Genomic DNA, 17,939 nt, shown 5'->3' with positions numbered 1-17,939 from the left:
TTAGGATTCTCTCTCCCCTCTCTCTCTGCTCCTCTCCCCACTTGCTCACACACGCACACAACTCTCTCTCAAAATAAACATTAAAAAAAGTAAATGTTTCAAAAGAATAAAAACCAAAGATTTTTATAACTTACTTTCCCACATGCTCGGCAGTGGTGTCGCCGTTTCGTAAAAGTAAATTTGACTTGGCAGTTCATACAGTTTGGAGCTTCTGAATCAGGAACCCAAGTAGGTTGTTTTAGACCCAAAACCAGACCTTCTTTGCAAGTGTTTACAGGTAGAGATTCTTCACTCGCAGTTATAAAAGTGGATCCACCTTCAAAATTACTTTCTATATCAATGTAATTAGAGTTGAAGCTAATCGAAGGATCAGTTGTAGAATCGGTAGTACAAGTGGTTGGACTGCTTGGTTCTGCTGTGCTAGGTTTGCTTTCAGGGGTATTTGGAACATCTGGTTTATCTGGTTCCTTTGAAGTCCTTGGTCTTGATGGAATGCTAACCAATTGCTTAGGTCTAGCCCCTCCAACATGAACAGATTGACTATTAATATCAGAGACTGATAATTGATTCGTAATCTCAGATTTACTATTGGATAACCCTTGTTCATTTGGAATTGTACCTTTTTCCCCTAAAGAAAGGCCACCATTTTCTGTTGTATTTTGTTTATCAACTGTTTCACAAATCATATTAATACCAAGACTTTCTCCAGTAGCCCCTGTTTCAGCATTGAAATATATATTATTGACATTTCCATCATCTAGGCCTTTCATGTCTATCTGATTCATTTGAGATTTAGAGTCCTTCACATTTTCTTCAAATGATTTTATGTTACTAGTCTGAAGATACTGTTCAGTCAGAAAGGCATCAAGTTCAGCATCACTAATTAGTGCACCACTTTTCATGGCTTCATCAATATTAAAGTAATCTAAGTCTTGCCCATCGATATCATTGCTTGAAAAAGAGAGACCTTCATAACCATCAGGAAACTCTGAGGCACTAGCACCAGAAAGCTCCAAGTGAGATTCAGTAGCTGTAGAAGAATTTGTGTTACCAGAATTTGTGTCTAAAGAGTCAACTCCAATTACCATCTGGTTGGACTCTATCTTTCTATCTTCCACCTTTTCAATTATGTTTTCACATTCTTCCTGTTTCAAATGATCAGTCTCGTTCAACGGTTCCCCACCTAGAATAACACTGTTCTGTATTTCTTCATGCACTGTCACTGTGTCTTGTATGTTATCTTTGTATTCATTCTGTGATAAACAATCACCATGCACTTTACTTTCAATTAATGATCCACACAAAGACCCAGGTACTGGAAGACAGGTCAATGAGGAATATATCTCTTCATCTGAAACCTGTAAAACTGAAGAGGAATCTTGGATTACATCTTGATTATCTTTAAGATCTACATTTCTTGAGTCTTCTTTTGCAGATTGTTTTATAAATATAGCAGTCTTATCTTCCTGAGAGGAAAATTCAGGTAATTTGAAATTTTCATCTTTTGAATTTGAATCATTTAAGTATAAATCTTCATTTTTTGGAACACTGCAGGGCACAGCACTTGTGTAGGCTTCTTCTTTTACACATTCCATTGTAGCTACAACTGCCACATCTGCTTCCTCCTCTACCAAACAGCTATCAGCATTGAGTAATTCACATGGCTGATTCTTATGTTGTAGGTTGTCTTTGGTATCGCACATTTTAGAACTTTGTTGAGTGAAAGCAGATGGCATGTTAAAATCAACAACTGGTTCTAACTGATTAGAGATCTTTTCAACCTTTAAATTCTCTTTTCCACTGTAATTACATGAATCTGAAGATGTTGGATCTACTTTTATACCCAACTCTTCAGCTCCACTAACTTCTCTATTTTGTAATTCAGAGTTGACATCATTCTGTTCCTCTCTAACAGTATTATTATCACAGTCTGTTGAAGAAGCACGAAGAGTTTCTGACACTGAAGATAAATCCATTCCAATCAAAGAATCTGCACTAGACTTAAAATCATCTGGTAATAATTGTTTAATATCTTCTTCACTATTTGCTACGTGAACTAAGTTACCCATATCACTTATCAGATCACAGACAGGTTTACTACACCGTCCCATATACAGAGGCTGGATTTCATCTGAAATGCCACCATCCACAGAAGAAAGGAGATCAAGTCCTGTTACATTTTTTTCATTTTGTATAGAAGTTAGTCCCTCAAGTGTTTTGTTCAGGGAAATCTGATTTGTTTCATAGCATGTTTCTGATGAGGCACAACAATTAATGCATTGTTGATCCTTTGGTATCACTGAAGTTAGTTGTGAGGAAGCTAATGCTGAAGAAACTGAACAGGGGTTATAATCATACACATTTTGTGCATCTTGGAGATAATCTTGTTCATCTAATTAAAAGAGAGATACAATGTTATTCAAGAGAATCAAATTAAAATTATCACAAAGAGGTTACATTTTCTAAGACTTCTAAACTGAACTTTTATTTAGACCAGAGGTAGACTTCTCTCTTACCAATTATAATAACCTCCAAAATAATTTTTTGAAGAATTTTTTTATTTTTGAGTAAACTCTATACCCAATGTGGGGTGCAAATTCTGAGATCAAGAGTCACATGCTCTGATTGAGTCAGGCACTCCACCTCCAAAATTATTTTTATTTAAACTACTTGGGAGTTTTTACTTTTCACTGCACATGTCACAACATGATAGAAATTCCATTCAAAATAGGGTCAGCTGGGTGGCTCAGTCGGTTAAGTGCTGGACTTCAGCTCAGGTCATGATCTCATGGTTCATGAGTTCAAGCCCTGCATCAGACTCTGTGATGACAGCTTGGGACCTGGAACCTGCTTCAGATTCTGTGTCCCACTTGCGCTGTGTGTCTCTCTTTCTCAAAAATAAATAAACATTAAAATTTTTTTTAAAGAACTCTACTCAAAATTAACTCAGGTGCATGGCACCTAAGTGGCTCACTCAGTTAAGCAACCAACTCTTGATTTTGGCTTGGGTCATGATCTCACAGTTCATGAGATCAAGCCCCATGTCAAGCCCTGCATCAGGCTCTGTGCTGACAGTGTGGAGCCTGCTTTGGACTCTTCACCTCTCTCTGCCCTACCCTCGCTCATGCCTCTTCTCTCTCTCTCTCTCTCTCTCTCTCTCTCTCTCTCTCTCAAAATAAATAAATAAACTTTAAAGAAACACATAAAAAAATAACTCAGTTGCACTATAAAAACCAGACTGAGGAAGAGCTGAAAAACAATGTAACTTCTTGATTCTCTCTCCAGTTTCCTAGTCTTCATACTAAAATGAGTAAAACGGGCACCTGGGTGGCTCAGTCAGTTAAGCATCCGACCTCAGCTCAGGTCATGATTTCAAGGTTTGTGTGTTGAAGCCCTGCATCAGTCTCCACATTGACAGTGTGCAAAGCCTGCTTAGGATTCTCTCTCTCTCCTTCTCTCTGTCCCTCCCCTACTTATGCTCTCTCTCTCTCAAAATAAATAAATAAACTTAAAAAAATGAGGTTGGTCTTTATAAAATATTAGTATAAAAAAATAAAGTTAGTAAAACACCTATTCTCATAGTAATGAAATACCAATTCATGTAAAGTTTTCAAGTAGCTTTTAGCTAGCTCATATGTTGATTTTAAAGGTCTTTTAAATTTGTATATGTAGAGGAAACTTGTTTCCTTACTTCTATTTCTTGCTATTGGTTCTATTCAGTATATGAATAAACTATTATGTTATAATAAAACATGAGCTCCTTACAGAATATAACCTTGTGACCAAAACTGAAACCAAATTTTGCTAGGAGTACTCTATATCTGAGATAACTGATGCACAGACATTTAAAAATTCCATTAGTAACCAAAAGTAAAACCAAACAAACCTGGATTCTGTTCAAAATCATCTAGGAGTCTGTCCAAGTCACTGACTGCGGCTTTAAAGTAACTATCCATCCTACTTATAGACTTATTCAGAATTTAATTCTTTATGCCTAGAAAAGAAAAATCATGAGAGTTCACATTTAATACTCTAACATATAAATATTATGCCATCTACTGCATACCAAGAAACATAGTTGAGATACAGACACAAATAAATTCCTTTGAGAAATCTACAATTTAGTTGGGGACAGTGCCTCTCTATATACAAAATGACATGAAAACAAACCTTAACAACATAACATACATACACTATTGAAAATTGTAAAACACTTATCTAAATAACATGAGTTACTTAAGGTACATAATCCAAGAAGAATTCATAACTGAAAGCTAAAAATAGTTATAAGAACTTTATATCAAATAATATATATGATACAGTAATATAAAATATACTACTTACAAATAAAAATACTGCATATAAAAACTTGTGGGATTCAGCAAAAGCAGTACTTCAAATACAGCTTTAGATGCTTATATTAGCATAGGAGACAGACTGAAGATTAATAAGCTAAGAGCAGGAGTTAAAAAACAGAAAATGAACATATAAATGTAGAAAAGCTAAAAGTTAGGTTTATGAATAAAGCAGATAAACCTCTAATCTGTGTCAAGAACTTCACCATGTAAGTCTGACACACCTTAAAGAAAACTATCAGTGACTAGAGGGATAAAATCAAAAGGACACAGGACCCTAGTCGAAGGGGACACCCAAGCATCAAATTAATGAAGGCTGTAAAGGACTGAACAAAAATCAAATAGATTTTTTAAAAAAGTGATAATGATACTAAAAACAAAAACAAGTAACACCACCCATTAGAGGGATGCCAGGGCATGAATCCATTACTCTGAAAGTTAAAACATTAAGGGAAAAGAGCCAACAATTTATCCTCCCCTTTATTTAAAAAAAATGTACTTTAGGATAACAAAGTAGCTGCTGAGGGAAAGTTCTTTAGCTAAGAATACCAGTTAATAAATGCAGATGAGTATTAAATTTTTTTAAATCATCTCTTATCAATCCTTAATGTAATTAACAGACTAGGTACTGGCTATCAATGGATATTAAAGTATTAGACAAAAGATTAGAGAACTTCATAATGGTGGGAACAGACAAACATATCTGACTTCCAGGGATCAATTTCACCATCAATAAATGTGGAAGAACCAAACATTATGTGCGTCATGTGGAAGTATCACATACAATGTATTCCTGATTCAAAAAAACTGAAACTGAATCTAATCAAGCTTTTAGAACTAACCACATCTTTACAGGAAATCCAAGCATAGAGACAATTTAGATGATATCAAAACAAAGCAATCGGCTAAATCCAGAAGGTGGAACGCTGTACAGTAATGTTCCTCATACCGTCTTTGGTAAATGACCTTTTCTAGAAAAAATTTCCAATCTGTTCCATACTGTTACTTTTGTAAAACATAATAAAACAAAACGAATTTTGCAAAAATACAAACAGGTAACCCATTATACCAAGCAATTTAAATGAAGAGAAATGCACAGCTTGCCACTCTATAGTTAAACGTTTATACTCCAAAGGTAGAGCACCCTTCAGGAAAGGTCACCTTAAAAAACAATAATTATTCTGGCAATAGGTAAACTTGAGAACAATTTTCTTTTTTCTTTTTTTTTTTCTATAGTTTATTGTCAAGTTAGTTTCCATGTAACACCCATTGCTTATCCCAACAAGTGCCCTCCTCCATGCCCATCACCCTCCTTCCCCTCTCCCCAACCCCATCACCCCTCTTTTTGTTCTCAGGATTCAAGAGTCTCTCATGGTTTGCCTCCCTCCTCTCCCCAACCATTTTTCTCCCTTCCCCTCCTCCATGGTCCTCTGTTAAGTTTCTCCTGTTTAGAACAATCTTCTTTTTTTTTTTAGAACAATTTTCAATAATAATGACATGTCACCCTCATTTAACAAAGCACATTAATTCTTCCATTCCCATTTTAAATTGTGGTTTTATCATACATATACAATAGTACACAAAAATACACCAAAACAAACAAAAGGAACTTGGACTAAGAAAATGCAGGAAACAGAAGAAAACTTCAGAGAAATTAATATTCTCAGAAAAACAGCAATGCATCTATGACACAGGAACAGGAAGCCATCAATAAGGACATATGGAGGGGGGAAAGCTATCATGAAAAATGATGGCAAATATCTTAAAAATTCAAGGGAATCTTGTTGGATGCAGTTAAAGCAGTGCATAGAGAGGCATTTATAACTTAAGTGCATATGTTTAAAAAAAGATCTAAAAATCAATTATCTAAGCTTCCACCTTGGAAAACTAGTAAAAGAGTAAGAAGAGCAAAACAAGTAGAAACAAAGATCACAAATATCAACAGAAACCAACGAGATTAAAAACAGAAAAGCAATGAAGAAATAGGAAAAAAATCACTGAAACCAGAAACTCCTTTCTTTGAAAAAAAAAAAACAACAACAACAGTAAAATTGATAAATTAAGCTAATCAAGAAAAGAGAGGAATCCTGGGTGGCCCAGTGGGTTGAACATCCAACTCTTGATTTTGGCTCAGGTCATGGTCCCAGGGTCATAGGATTGAGTCCTACATTGGGCTCCATGCTAAGCATGAAGCCTGCTTAAGATTCTCTCTCTCTCCCTCTGCCCCTCTCCCCTACTCACACACACTCTCTGTCTCAAATTAAAAAAAAGAAAAAAGAAAAAAAAAGAGAGAAATACAAATTACCAATATCAGAAATGAAAGAGGGAACATAATTACTGATAATATGAACTTAAAGGAAAATAAGGAAATATTAACAACTCTATGTCTACAAACTTGGTAATTTAGATGAAATTAACCATTTCCTTGGAAAACACAAGCTACCAAAACTCACACAAAGAGAAACAGATAACCCAAACAGCCCTGTATCTATTAATGAAACTGAATCAATAATCAATAATTCATTCATGAATTTTACCAAATATTCAAAGAAGAAATGATGCCAATTCTCCACAATCTCTTTCAGAAAAAGGAAGCAGAGGGAACCCTTCCTATTTCATTCTATTAGACCAGTATCAACCTAATACCAAAACAAAAAGAGACATTACAAGAAGAAAACTACACATCAATATTGCTCATGAACACAGACATAAAAATGCTCAACAAAATATTAGCAAGTAGAATCTAACAATGTATAAAAAGAATTACATACAACAACCAAGTAGAATTTATCCAGGTATACAAGGCTGGTTCAACTTCTGAAAATTAATCAATATAATCTACCACATTAGCAGATTAAAGAATTATCATATAATCATACTGATGAATGCAAAAAGAAAAAAGAAGCATTCGACAAAACTCAACACCTATTTATGATAAAAACCCTCAGCAAATTATGAGCGGAAAGAAACTTCCTCAATTATGAAGATTAGCTACAAAATACCTACAGCTAATATCATATACCTTATGATGAGAAACTGGATGTTTTCCAAAGATTGGGATCAAGGAAAAGATACCTTCTTTCACAACTCCTATTCAACACAGTAGTGAAAGTGCAATAAGAAAAGAAAATAAAAAATACACCATTTGGAAAGGAAAAACTACAAACCTATTTGCAATGACATGATTTCCAATGTAGAAAATCCCCAAAAACTGCCCCCCCCCAAAACAGAGTAGTGAATATAGCAAGGATGTTGGATACAAGGTTAATATACAAAATTCAAATGAACTGATGAAGTTGAACTTTATTAAAATTAAAAAACATATGCTCTGAAATAGATACTGTTAAGAGAATGAGAGGACAAGCCACGTCCCGGGGGATAGTATTTGCAAAACACATCTGATAAAGGACTTGGACCCAAAGTCTCCAAAAACACTCCTAAAATTAATTAGAAAACAAACAATCCAATAAAATGGGCAAAAGTTCCAAAGAGACACCTCACCAAAGAAAATACACAGTTAGTAGACAGACATATGATAAAATGCTCAACATCATTTGTCTTTAGGGACTAAAGATTAAAACAATGAGATACCATTTTACATCAATTACAATGGCTAAAATCCAAAAAACTGACAATACCAAATGCTGCAAGGATGCTACTGAGCAGGAACTCTCATTTATTCCTGATGGGAATACAAAATGGTACAGCCACTCTGAAAAATAGTTTGTCTCTTATAAAAACTAAACATAGTCTTACCATATGATCCAGCAATCATACTATTAGGTATTTACCCAATTTACTTGAAGATTTATGTCCACACAAGAATTTAGATGTGAAGTTTATAAGAGTTTTTTTTTTTTTTTTACAATTGACAAAATTTGGAAGCATCCAAAATGACAATAAGTGAACAAATAAACTGTGATACATTCATACAATGGAATAGTATTCAATGATACAAAGAAATAAGCTAACAAGCCACAAAAGACATGTATTAATCTTAAATATGTATTGTTATGTGTAAGAAGCCAGTCTTAAAAAATCTACATACTGTATGATTCTGTCTGACATTCTGGAAAAGGTAAAACTACAAAGAGAATAAACACACCAGTGACTGTTAGTGGTTTGGGTGGGGGACAGTTAAACAGATAAAGCACAGTGGATTTTTTAGTGTGGTGAAATCACTTTGTATGATACTATAGTAGTGAATATAAGACATTAAGCATTTGTCAGTACGCACAGAACTTTATGGCACAAAGAATAAACCTCAATGTTTACAAATTTTAAAAAATTATTTAGAAGGTAGGGTGTTTGGCCTCCTGAGTGGTTCAGTCAGTTAGGTGTCTGACTTCCACTCAAGTCATGGTTTGTGGGCTTGAGTCCCGCTGTGGGCTCTGTGCTGACAGCTCAGAGCCTAGAGCCTGCTTCAGATTCTGTGTCTCCCTCTCTCTCTATACCCCTCCTCACTCATGCTCTGTCTGTCTCTCTCTTTCTCCCTCAAAAATAAACATTAAAAAAATTTTTTTAAGTAGTAAAGGAATTCTGAATATAAAACATATTTTAAAAAAATAAAGCACAGGAACTAGAAGGCCTAGAAATGGTCTCTCATTAGGGAAAAAAAACAAAATTTTTCTTAAAAATTATGGAATTCATTAAATATTTACAGAGTATCTCTATCTGTATAGCAATGTACTACTAAGCATTATGTCATCTGAGGTGCCTAAAATGGTACAAAAAAGGTTAAGATAAATAATAATAATAGAATCCAACAATTTATAAGAGGTATAATGCAAACACTGTACATGAAACTTTTTTTAATGTTTATTTATTTATTTTTGAGAGACAAAGAGCATGAGTGGGTGAGAGACGGGGCGGGGACATAAAATCCAAACCAGGCTCCAGGCTCTAAGCTGTCAGCACAGAGCCCAAAATGGTGCTCAAACCCATGAGCTGTAAGATCATGACCTAAGCTGAAGTTGGATGCTCAAATGACTGAGTCACCCAGGAGCCCCTGTACATGAAACTTTTTAAAGTGACATTTGAAACTACACATACTTCCCATTTCAATCAACTAAGATGTACTTACTGTGCCACTAATCTACCATGTACAGTAAAAAGACACAAATGGAAGATATATTTACTACTCCAAAGAAGTTTATTTATGTGTACATATGACAACCTGTTTAAGGTAACACCTTTACTTACCTGACCCTTTGTGTGATCTCAGATTTATAATCAAATATTTACAGTATTTACTTTATGAAACTGGTTTTCAGAAAACCAACAAAACCAATACTAAGGAGACTCCTAAAAACAGTTAAGATGAGAGATGATGAGGGCCTGAACTGACAGAGCGCAGGGCAGATGGAAAGGAGATCAGTAGTAAAGTGGCTAAAGAACGGGAAATTCTGGAGAGTGAAAGCAAGGGAGAAAGCTAGGATTACTGCCAGGTTTCCATCACAGGTGACTGGATAGACAGTCGTACCACTGACTACGACAGGCAGTAACACAAAGAAGAGCAGGGAAAAAATGAGTTCACGTTTGGACTGCTGTTTAAAGTACCTTGAGAACATCCTGGGGGAGATGTCCAATAGGCAGCTGAATATAAGGATCTGGAATGCAGGAGAGAAGTCTGAGATAGAGAAAATATTTGGGAACTGGCAGCACATAACTGTTAATGGATGAGATCACCTAGGAAGAGAATATAGAAGAGGACAGGAGCCTGACATCAGATAACTAAAGATCACAATTAGTGTTCCTAAAGCCACTCTGGATAAAACTTTCCCCAGAGTTATATGCACTTCTATAGGAAAATATCCAATATATAGTATTAAATGACTAAAAATCAAATTACAAAATGTCATGCACAGTACAAACCCACTTTTGCAAATAAGTTGTTTTTAAGAAAAAGTATTAGCAAAGGCACAGGGAAAAAATATAGAGGGGCAAATACCAAACTGTTAATAATGGTATCTGTGATAATGTACACCTTTCACATCTATATTATATATCTCTACAAATAATGCATAATACATATCTATATTTTACTTTTTTTTTTACAAAAATGTACTTTTGTAAATGGCAAAAAAGATAATTTTGTTCCTTTCCCAAAAGCTTCTAGTGCATATCCTTAAAATATAAAAAAGATAATAAAGGGGCATCTGGGCGGCTTATTTGGTTAAGCATCCAATTTCAGGTCATGATGTCACTGTTTGGGAGTTGGAGCCCCACATCGGGCTCATTGCTGTAAGCCGGTCAGCGCAGAGCCTGCTTCAGACCGTCTGTGCCCCCCTCTCAGCCCTTCCCCCACTTGTGTTTTCTCAAAAAATAAATAAATAATTTTTTTCAAAAATCTGTTAGGGGGTGCCTGGTGGCTCAATCAGTTAAGCATCCAACTCTTGATTTGGACTCAGATCATGATCTCACAGTTCCTGGGTTCCAGTCCCACGTCAGGCGCACAGCCTGCTTGGGATTCTCTCTCTCCCTCTTTCTGCCCCTTTCCAGCTCGCTCGCTCGCTCTCTCTCTCAAAATAAATAAACCTTAAAAAAAAAAAAACCCTTTAGAAAAACAACACATTGACAGTGGATTATAAATGGGGAAATAATATAAACAAGTAGCAAGATTATGAAAAAATATTCAAAGCAGAATCTGTACTTTCAAAGTAATCTGAATTAGAACATACATCATTTGTTGCCTACTAAATCAGAACATCATCTTTCTTTAGTGATTTCTACACCCAACATGAGGCTCAAACTCACGATCCCAAGATCCAAAGTTTCATAATTCCTTTTAATAATGTAAGGGATCAAGGGCGGCTGGGGGGCTCAGTCGGGTAAGCATCCCACTCTTGATTTCAGCTCAGGTCATGATCTTGCAGTTTCTGAGTCTGAGCCCTATGTCAGGCTCGGCGCTAGTGGTGTGGAGCCTGGTTAGGACTCTCTCTCTCTCTCTCTCTCTCTGCCCTTCCACTGTGCTTGCTCACACCCTCTCTCTCTAAAAAAAATAAACTTTAAAAAATTATTAAAAATAATAATTATGATAAAAGTGCTCAATGTTGGTAAGGGTGTGACAAAACAAGCATTTCAGAAACTGCTGACAAGAAATAAACCAGTATACCCTCTCAGAAAAACAATGTGATAATATGTATCAATAGCCTCAAAAAGATTCCTAACATTTGAAGAAACAACTCTCTTTTTTAAGAATTTAAAATGATCCAAAGCAACTGAAAATATGCAAAGATATTCTACCAAATCATTAATTGAAACCATCTAAATACCAACATTAGGACACAAAAGAAAATTATGCAGGCACCAAAAGTAATTCTACTTCTAGAGACACATTAGCACTTGTGTGCAGGAACACATCAATGGAACTTCCAATGTTGCAACGTTTATAATAGTGCAAAATTTCAAAGAACCTAATAGCTCATCAACATAAGAACAGTTAAATCGGCTTCCTCAAACTGGTCTAAGGACCCCTGGAAGACCCAAAAACTTTTCAGGGGGTCTGTGAGGTCCTTCCTTTTCCAAACACCTATCTATGCAAAGCTGGACTTTCTTAATAGGCTTTAGTGTACAGATAGCACATGAGAGTGAAGAGAGAAGCAAATCTGAGAATCCAGCTGTCTTCTATAGAGCCAGACATTAGTGATTTCAAAAAATATAAAACAATTCCACCCTTCTCACATTTTTTTTAAAACTCTATTTTTCAAAAATACTCCTTATTTCAATATATAAAGGGTTTTTAACACACAATGGTTTAAGATTTTTCTCAATTTTATTTTCTAAAATAGTAAAATACTGCATTAAAGAACAAACACCCTTTAGTCCTCAATAACCTTTAAGTCTGTAAAGGGATCCTGAGACCTACTGGGCAAAAAAACTGTGATACCATCATATTATGTAACCTTATAATTGGGGTGATAATTAAATGGGAACTGAGCTCTTTATCTGCAGTGTTCCAAAAGATATTTCGCTCAAGTATTACTTGTGTAATCGAACATCATAAAGATACATATGAAGTTTTCTAAAAATCCGAGGCAATACTTAAAAATTTTTAAGCAAGAAAAGCAGGCAATCCAACTGTATATAAAATCTCATCATCTTAATTAAGCAAATGCCATGAAAAAAAAATACTGGGAGAGAGAAAGACGGCTGATTCACTATAAATGGTGGAATTATAGCTGATTTTTTCTAATCTTTATTATATTTAAGATTTTTTGCGCCACTAAGCGTGCAGTTTAACATCCACGGGAGAAAAAAGAGGAGCAATTGGGTGAAAAATTATAGTTTTACTGGATCAAACCGTTGCACTTCTGCCAATTCAGAAGCAACAAGCTCAAAATAATAAATTAAGGAACCAAATTCAACCAACAAATTGCCTTATTTTGTTAAATGAAAAAGATGAATTTGTCATATATATGGGATGGTTTCCATACGAATCAAACTAATAACAGTCTGGAAAAATCTGTAATCACAAGTAAGTTAACAGTTTCAAAGTTAGGCCATCTTTTAGAATTTTTCAGAGGTGTCAAAGAAAAGGTAGAGGAAAGAAACACTACCGGATCCTTCTGATCTAAAATGATGAGAAAATGCATCGGTGCGAGAACCGGGTTTGAGAAAAAGCACGGGCGGCGATGACAGATGATTCCGCGGGTGCGAGTCCTCCCAGCGTAGAGGCTACCTCTACGGAAACTACAGTCCCCTCCGGCAAGCACAGCCCCTCCCCCGTCCCCAGGCGGGACAGGCAGCCCCGGGGACGCTTCTCCCAGCACCCGCCGCCGCCCCCGGGACGCTCCCACGGCAGCCCCGAGCACCCCGGACGGTCCGGGTGGGTGGGACCCGGCAAAAAGCCGCCGAGATTGCCCTCCCAGCCGGCCAGGATGTACCGAGGGGACGCGAGGTTTGAAGGTCGTGATTCCCTGCCCAACTTAAGAGGCTCCGAAAAAGAACAAGTCGGGGGCCCAAGCTCGGCCCGTGGAGGAAAAGGAGAGCCAGACCCAGCGCTCAGGTCGGCGGATCCAGCGGCCACCCCGCCCCCTCCGTGGGTGCAGCAGGGGTGATGGGAGGCCAAGATGCCTGCTACTGGGGGCTCTTACCTCCCCCACAACCCTGAGGAGCTCTCTGGGGACTCGATGCGATGCGGCGCAGAGGAGTGAAGAGCGACCCGGGCAGGGAGTCCCGGGGGTGCGCTACGTCTGCCCAGGGTTTGTTTTCCCCCGGACCTGTTGGGGGAGTGGAGGGGGGGGGGGGGGTAGTTGAGGAGCACACAGCGCAGGCGCAGAAGAGGCTTCCCTTCGACACACACGCACACCCTCCCTCCGAGTCCGCGGCCTCCGCCAAGTCCCGAGGCGCCTGCGCGAGGCTCTGCGGGGTCTGAGCCTTAGGTGCCGGGATTCTTACCGGAAGTGCCTGAGAAGGCTCTGCAATCATGAGACAGCTTGAAGACCCGCTTTAGACGGGGACAGGGTTTCCCACCAGACGCCTGGGAGCCGGAATCGGGAGGCGATCTGCGTCAGTGTCCTGCTTCCTTTATCCTTGGTTGACCTACACGCAGCTTCCCCTGCCCCCACCCCGCAGCCTCAGCGGAGCCGGCGCAGCTCACCGGCCGGTACTGGACACGCCCGCCTGCCAGGCAGCGAACCAGTCCTGCCTCCCGCGCCGCTCTCCTCCCGGAATGCCGTTTTACTTCACGCTGCTGTTGCCACCCCCGTCTTTATCTCAGCTACAATGAGCTCATCCCGAGCTTAAAGCCCTACAGCTGACTGCCTGCTTCCAACTCTGCTGGCCTTCCCTCTCGTTGCTTTAGTTCTGCTTTTCTAGCAGTGACCATAGGAACAGCTGCTGCCTCCCCCCGCCCCCGTCTAAGAACAAAAGCTAACCAACTGGAGAAATAATTGCTACTCATGTGATGCATGTTTGTGCTTGTTGAGCTTTACTATTTTTACCATAAGTTTCCTATAAATTTAAGTGAGGGAAAAGGAGATCCTGTGTATGGGGAGAATCCCATCTGTTGCCAAAAAGTTTTACCAGTAATCCTAATGGTCTTTACAAAAGTTCAAGAATTGTAGTACCTTAGAAGTATTTCAATCAGATGTGATTTATGGCGAAAGATTTGAGAATAGGTTCAAAGTCTAAACCTGAAATTTGCAACAAACAATAGTTCGTGCTCTTTTTAAAATACTGAATCTTGATTTTCCTTCTCTGATTTTGCAATACCCTGAATTGAAATTGTGTGGTTTTAGTCCAACAGTAAAACTTTTGTTGATAGTTTAAGATAATTTATTGACCATCTACTATGTGACAAGCATTGCATTAGATGCTTTGTCTACATTATCTCACTTATTCCTAAATAGTTCTACAAAATACTGTATGCATTTCCTCTACTATGTGTTAAGTGTTGTTTACAGATGTATAATAAAAAGGGTCATTGCCCTTATGGACCAACCATCTGATAGCAGAGACTGGTGGATACAAGTGTTTGGGATAGAAGTATTTATAGAGAAGTATTCATATAGTATAATACATACCTACATATATAGTGTGTGGATAAAGAATAGAAATATAAACACTAAAACCTTAGAGATAAATAGGAAAACTGTATACATGAATGGTCAATTCACAAAATAAAATTTGTAAGTGCCTACTACATGTTTTACTAATATTCAAACTCATTAATAATGAAGACAAATGAAATATTATTCCCAGTGGATCTAATTAGCCAATTTGTTTAAAATGCAAATTAACGCCCTTGGAGAGGCTAGAGTGAAATGAGCACTCATCCTGTTGGGGATCTAAATTAGGACAAAGACTTTGGAAAGTTATTTGTCAAATAACAAGAAATGTTTACATGACCTAAATTAATAATCTCCCTTCTGAAAATTATAAGGAAATATTCCAGAATACAAAGATTTACATGAAATAACAGTAAGGAAAGTGAAAAAGCTCCCCAAAACTAGAATGCCTTTCACATACAAATGCAATAGTACTTTGTATCACATTTTGCTTTGGAGCTTTTCCTCTGTGTGGTATGTTATACTTGGAGTTGTAAAGAGTACAGGAGGGGCGCCTGGGTGGCTCAGTCCGTTAAGCCGCAGACTTCGGCTCAGGTCAGATCTCACATTTGTGGGTTCGAGCCCCGCGTCAGGCTCTGTGCTAACAGCTAGCTCAGAGCCTGGAGCCTGCTTCTAGTTCTGTGTCTCCTTCTCTCTCTGCCCCTCCCCCTCTCATGCTCTGTCTCTCTCTGTATTAAAAATAAATAAAACACTAAAAAAAAAAAAGAGTACAGGGATGGGTAATTCATGAAATTTGCCCTAAGAAGTTCACAATCTATTGTGTCATTCTTTTGCTTACAAACATTAATAATTGAGAGGTTGCTGCAATATAATAAAATTACAAGATGTTTGTGGAGCTTCTTTGTCAATTAAATTTTCTATGATTTCCTTTGCTGAGAGAAGTGAAGAAGAAATCTGTATATTGACTGCAATGTCAAATAAAATATTAATGGAAAGAGTGCTTGCAAAGTTTGAGTAATAATTATTGAAAAACTCCCATGTATTATTTAGCCTCTAAAGATCCCAGTTTATTACTAAATAGTTTTGACTTGAGGAAATCATCCCAATTATAACAAAAACATATTTGGCCAATTTATTCTTTAGACTTTAACTAGTTCGTATTTGGGCCATAAGCAGTTTTTATTATTTTGAAGGTAACCAAAATCTTTATTATCTTAAGAGTAATTAAATATCACAGTAACATGAACTTACAAAGCTGTTGCCTTTTCATTAGTAGTCTGGATGGAGAAAATACCGAGGCAAACGAAGATAACAATTACAATTATTCATTTGTTTCAAGGCTAGTATTACACCTATAAACAATTTTAAAACTAGGGGTTCAGAGAAAGATGGCGACGGCAATACGGAAAAGTCTGGGTGCATTATGGATGCAGAATCTGAGGGAGAATCTGGCGTTAGGACTTCTTTCATCTCACGATGTTTTACCCCAGTCACATATCCACAGAACTGCATCTCTGGACATATCTCAAAAATGGGAAAAGAAGAATAAAATTGTTTATCCTCCAGAATTACCTGGTGAACCTTGGCGGCCAGCAGAAATCTACCATTGTCGAAGGCAAATAAAATACAGCAAAGACAAGATGTGGTATTTGGCAAAATTGGTACGAGGAATGTCCATTGACCAGGCTTTGGCTCAACTGGAATTCAGTGACAAAAAAGGGGCCCAAATAATTAAAGAGATTCTCTTAGAAGCACAAGACATGGCAATGAGAGACCACAATGTGGAATTCAGATCCAATTTATATATAGCTGAGTCGACCTCAGGGCGAGGCCAGTACCTGAAACGCATCCGATACCATGGCAGAGGGCGCTTTGGGATCATGGAGAAGGTTTATTGCCATTATTTTGTGAAGTTGGTGGAAGGCCCTTCACCTGCACGTGAGGCCCCGAAGATGGCAGTCACCGGGGCCAAGGAGTACGTTCAGGAGCTTCGCAACCGGACCATTATCCACACTCTGCGATGTAGGGGGATGCAGATCCCACAGTGTACAGATTATACCATTTATTTCCTAAAAACAGACAAATTAAAGACAAAGGCTTAAAAAAAAAAAAAAAGAACTAGGGGTTCATTGCTCCCAAACACAGAAAGTGATGTGGAACTGTTAACCATTAGTATTTAACGCTATCTAATCATGTTAGAACATCCATGTTACAGGGAAAAGAACTCATTTTAAGTTATCTACTTTAGGGCCACTTAGATCAGCTATCTGAAGCAATGTCAGTAATGAAGAAATGGTTATTGTTTTGGTAACAATGAGAACTAGTGTTTTAAAATGCATAGAAAAAGTTTGGAAGAAAATCCACTAAAATATTAACTGATTATCTTTGGAAGATGAAATGATGAGTGATTTCCCCTCTTTCTAGTTTTTTGTTTTCTGTTTGACAATGAGAATATATTACTTTAATAATCCAAAAGGAAAATAGAACACTTACTTTTTTAAAATATTGCTAAATTCATAATTGAGTCAACCAGTTACTTTACAGTCCTTATGCAATCAATACATTGCATACTGCATACAAAGTATTGCATGTCTATGGGTCATTAAGAGTGAACCCAAAAGAGTAGATAAGCACTTGTCTGGAGACTGCCTTAGGGATGGCAACAAGGTACAGTTATTCAGAGGGCTCATATGATACAGCTTCAACATAATGACGGGGTTCTCTTAGCAAGGAGATCAGAACTCTTTGCCAAATAATTCTAATTCTCTCTTCTGGGCCTGTGGCGGCAATGTGCTCCTGGGCCCCCTTGTGGTTGAATAGGGCCATGTGACTGGTTCAGACAAGTGAACGTGAACTATGAGAAGTAATGTGTCTTTGTACACTGGATTTTTTTTTTTTTTTTTTTTTACTCACCAATGCAAGATAGTCTAGAGCCTGCTGTCTCTTGGGCACAGCAGCAGGCAAGACTTGATACTGTGGCTACTCTATCAGTCTGAGTGCTTGAGAGATTCCAATGAACAGATCACTTCTAGAATAAGAAATATACTTTGTAATGATACACCACTGGGATTTT

The 17,939-nt window shown here is 37.6% G+C and overlaps 1 protein-coding gene and 1 pseudogene across 6 annotated transcripts in view; one reads left to right on the top strand and one right to left on the bottom strand.

Annotated features, from left to right (window-relative positions):
- Positions 1 to 14,141, bottom strand: part of ZFYVE16 (zinc finger FYVE-type containing 16) — a 50,196-nt gene extending 36,055 nt beyond the window's left edge. For 4 of the 6 annotated variants that reach the window (XR_003909956.1, XM_029942505.1, XM_029942508.1 and 1 more), the window contains exons 1-4: positions 13,755 to 14,141; positions 13,451 to 13,576; positions 3,887 to 3,994; positions 135 to 2,392 (exon numbers count right to left, since the gene is read on the bottom strand). Coding sequence is in view for 5 of the 6 variants with exons in the window: in XM_029942505.1 (XP_029798365.1) it covers positions 135 to 2,392; positions 3,887 to 3,956 (2,328 nt within the window). In the remaining variant the exon portion in view is untranslated. Of the gene's footprint in view, positions 1 to 134; positions 2,393 to 3,886; positions 3,995 to 9,914; positions 10,134 to 13,450; positions 13,577 to 13,754 lie in introns of those variants that run through there. The other 2 variants (XM_029942506.1, XM_029942507.1) reach the window with 2 other exon arrangements.
- Positions 14,142 to 16,253: 2,112 nt separating this feature from the next.
- Positions 16,254 to 17,733, top strand: LOC115293454 (annotated as a pseudogene).
- Positions 17,734 to 17,939: the final 206 nt, after the last annotated feature.

The sequence above is a fragment of the Suricata suricatta genome, chromosome 6, assembly GCF_006229205.1.
Source record: "Suricata suricatta isolate VVHF042 chromosome 6, meerkat_22Aug2017_6uvM2_HiC, whole genome shotgun sequence".
NCBI classification, from domain to species: domain Eukaryota; kingdom Metazoa; phylum Chordata; class Mammalia; order Carnivora; family Herpestidae; genus Suricata; species Suricata suricatta.
The sequence above is the reverse complement of the archived record's forward strand: the minus strand, read 5'-3'. Positions and strand labels throughout refer to the sequence as shown.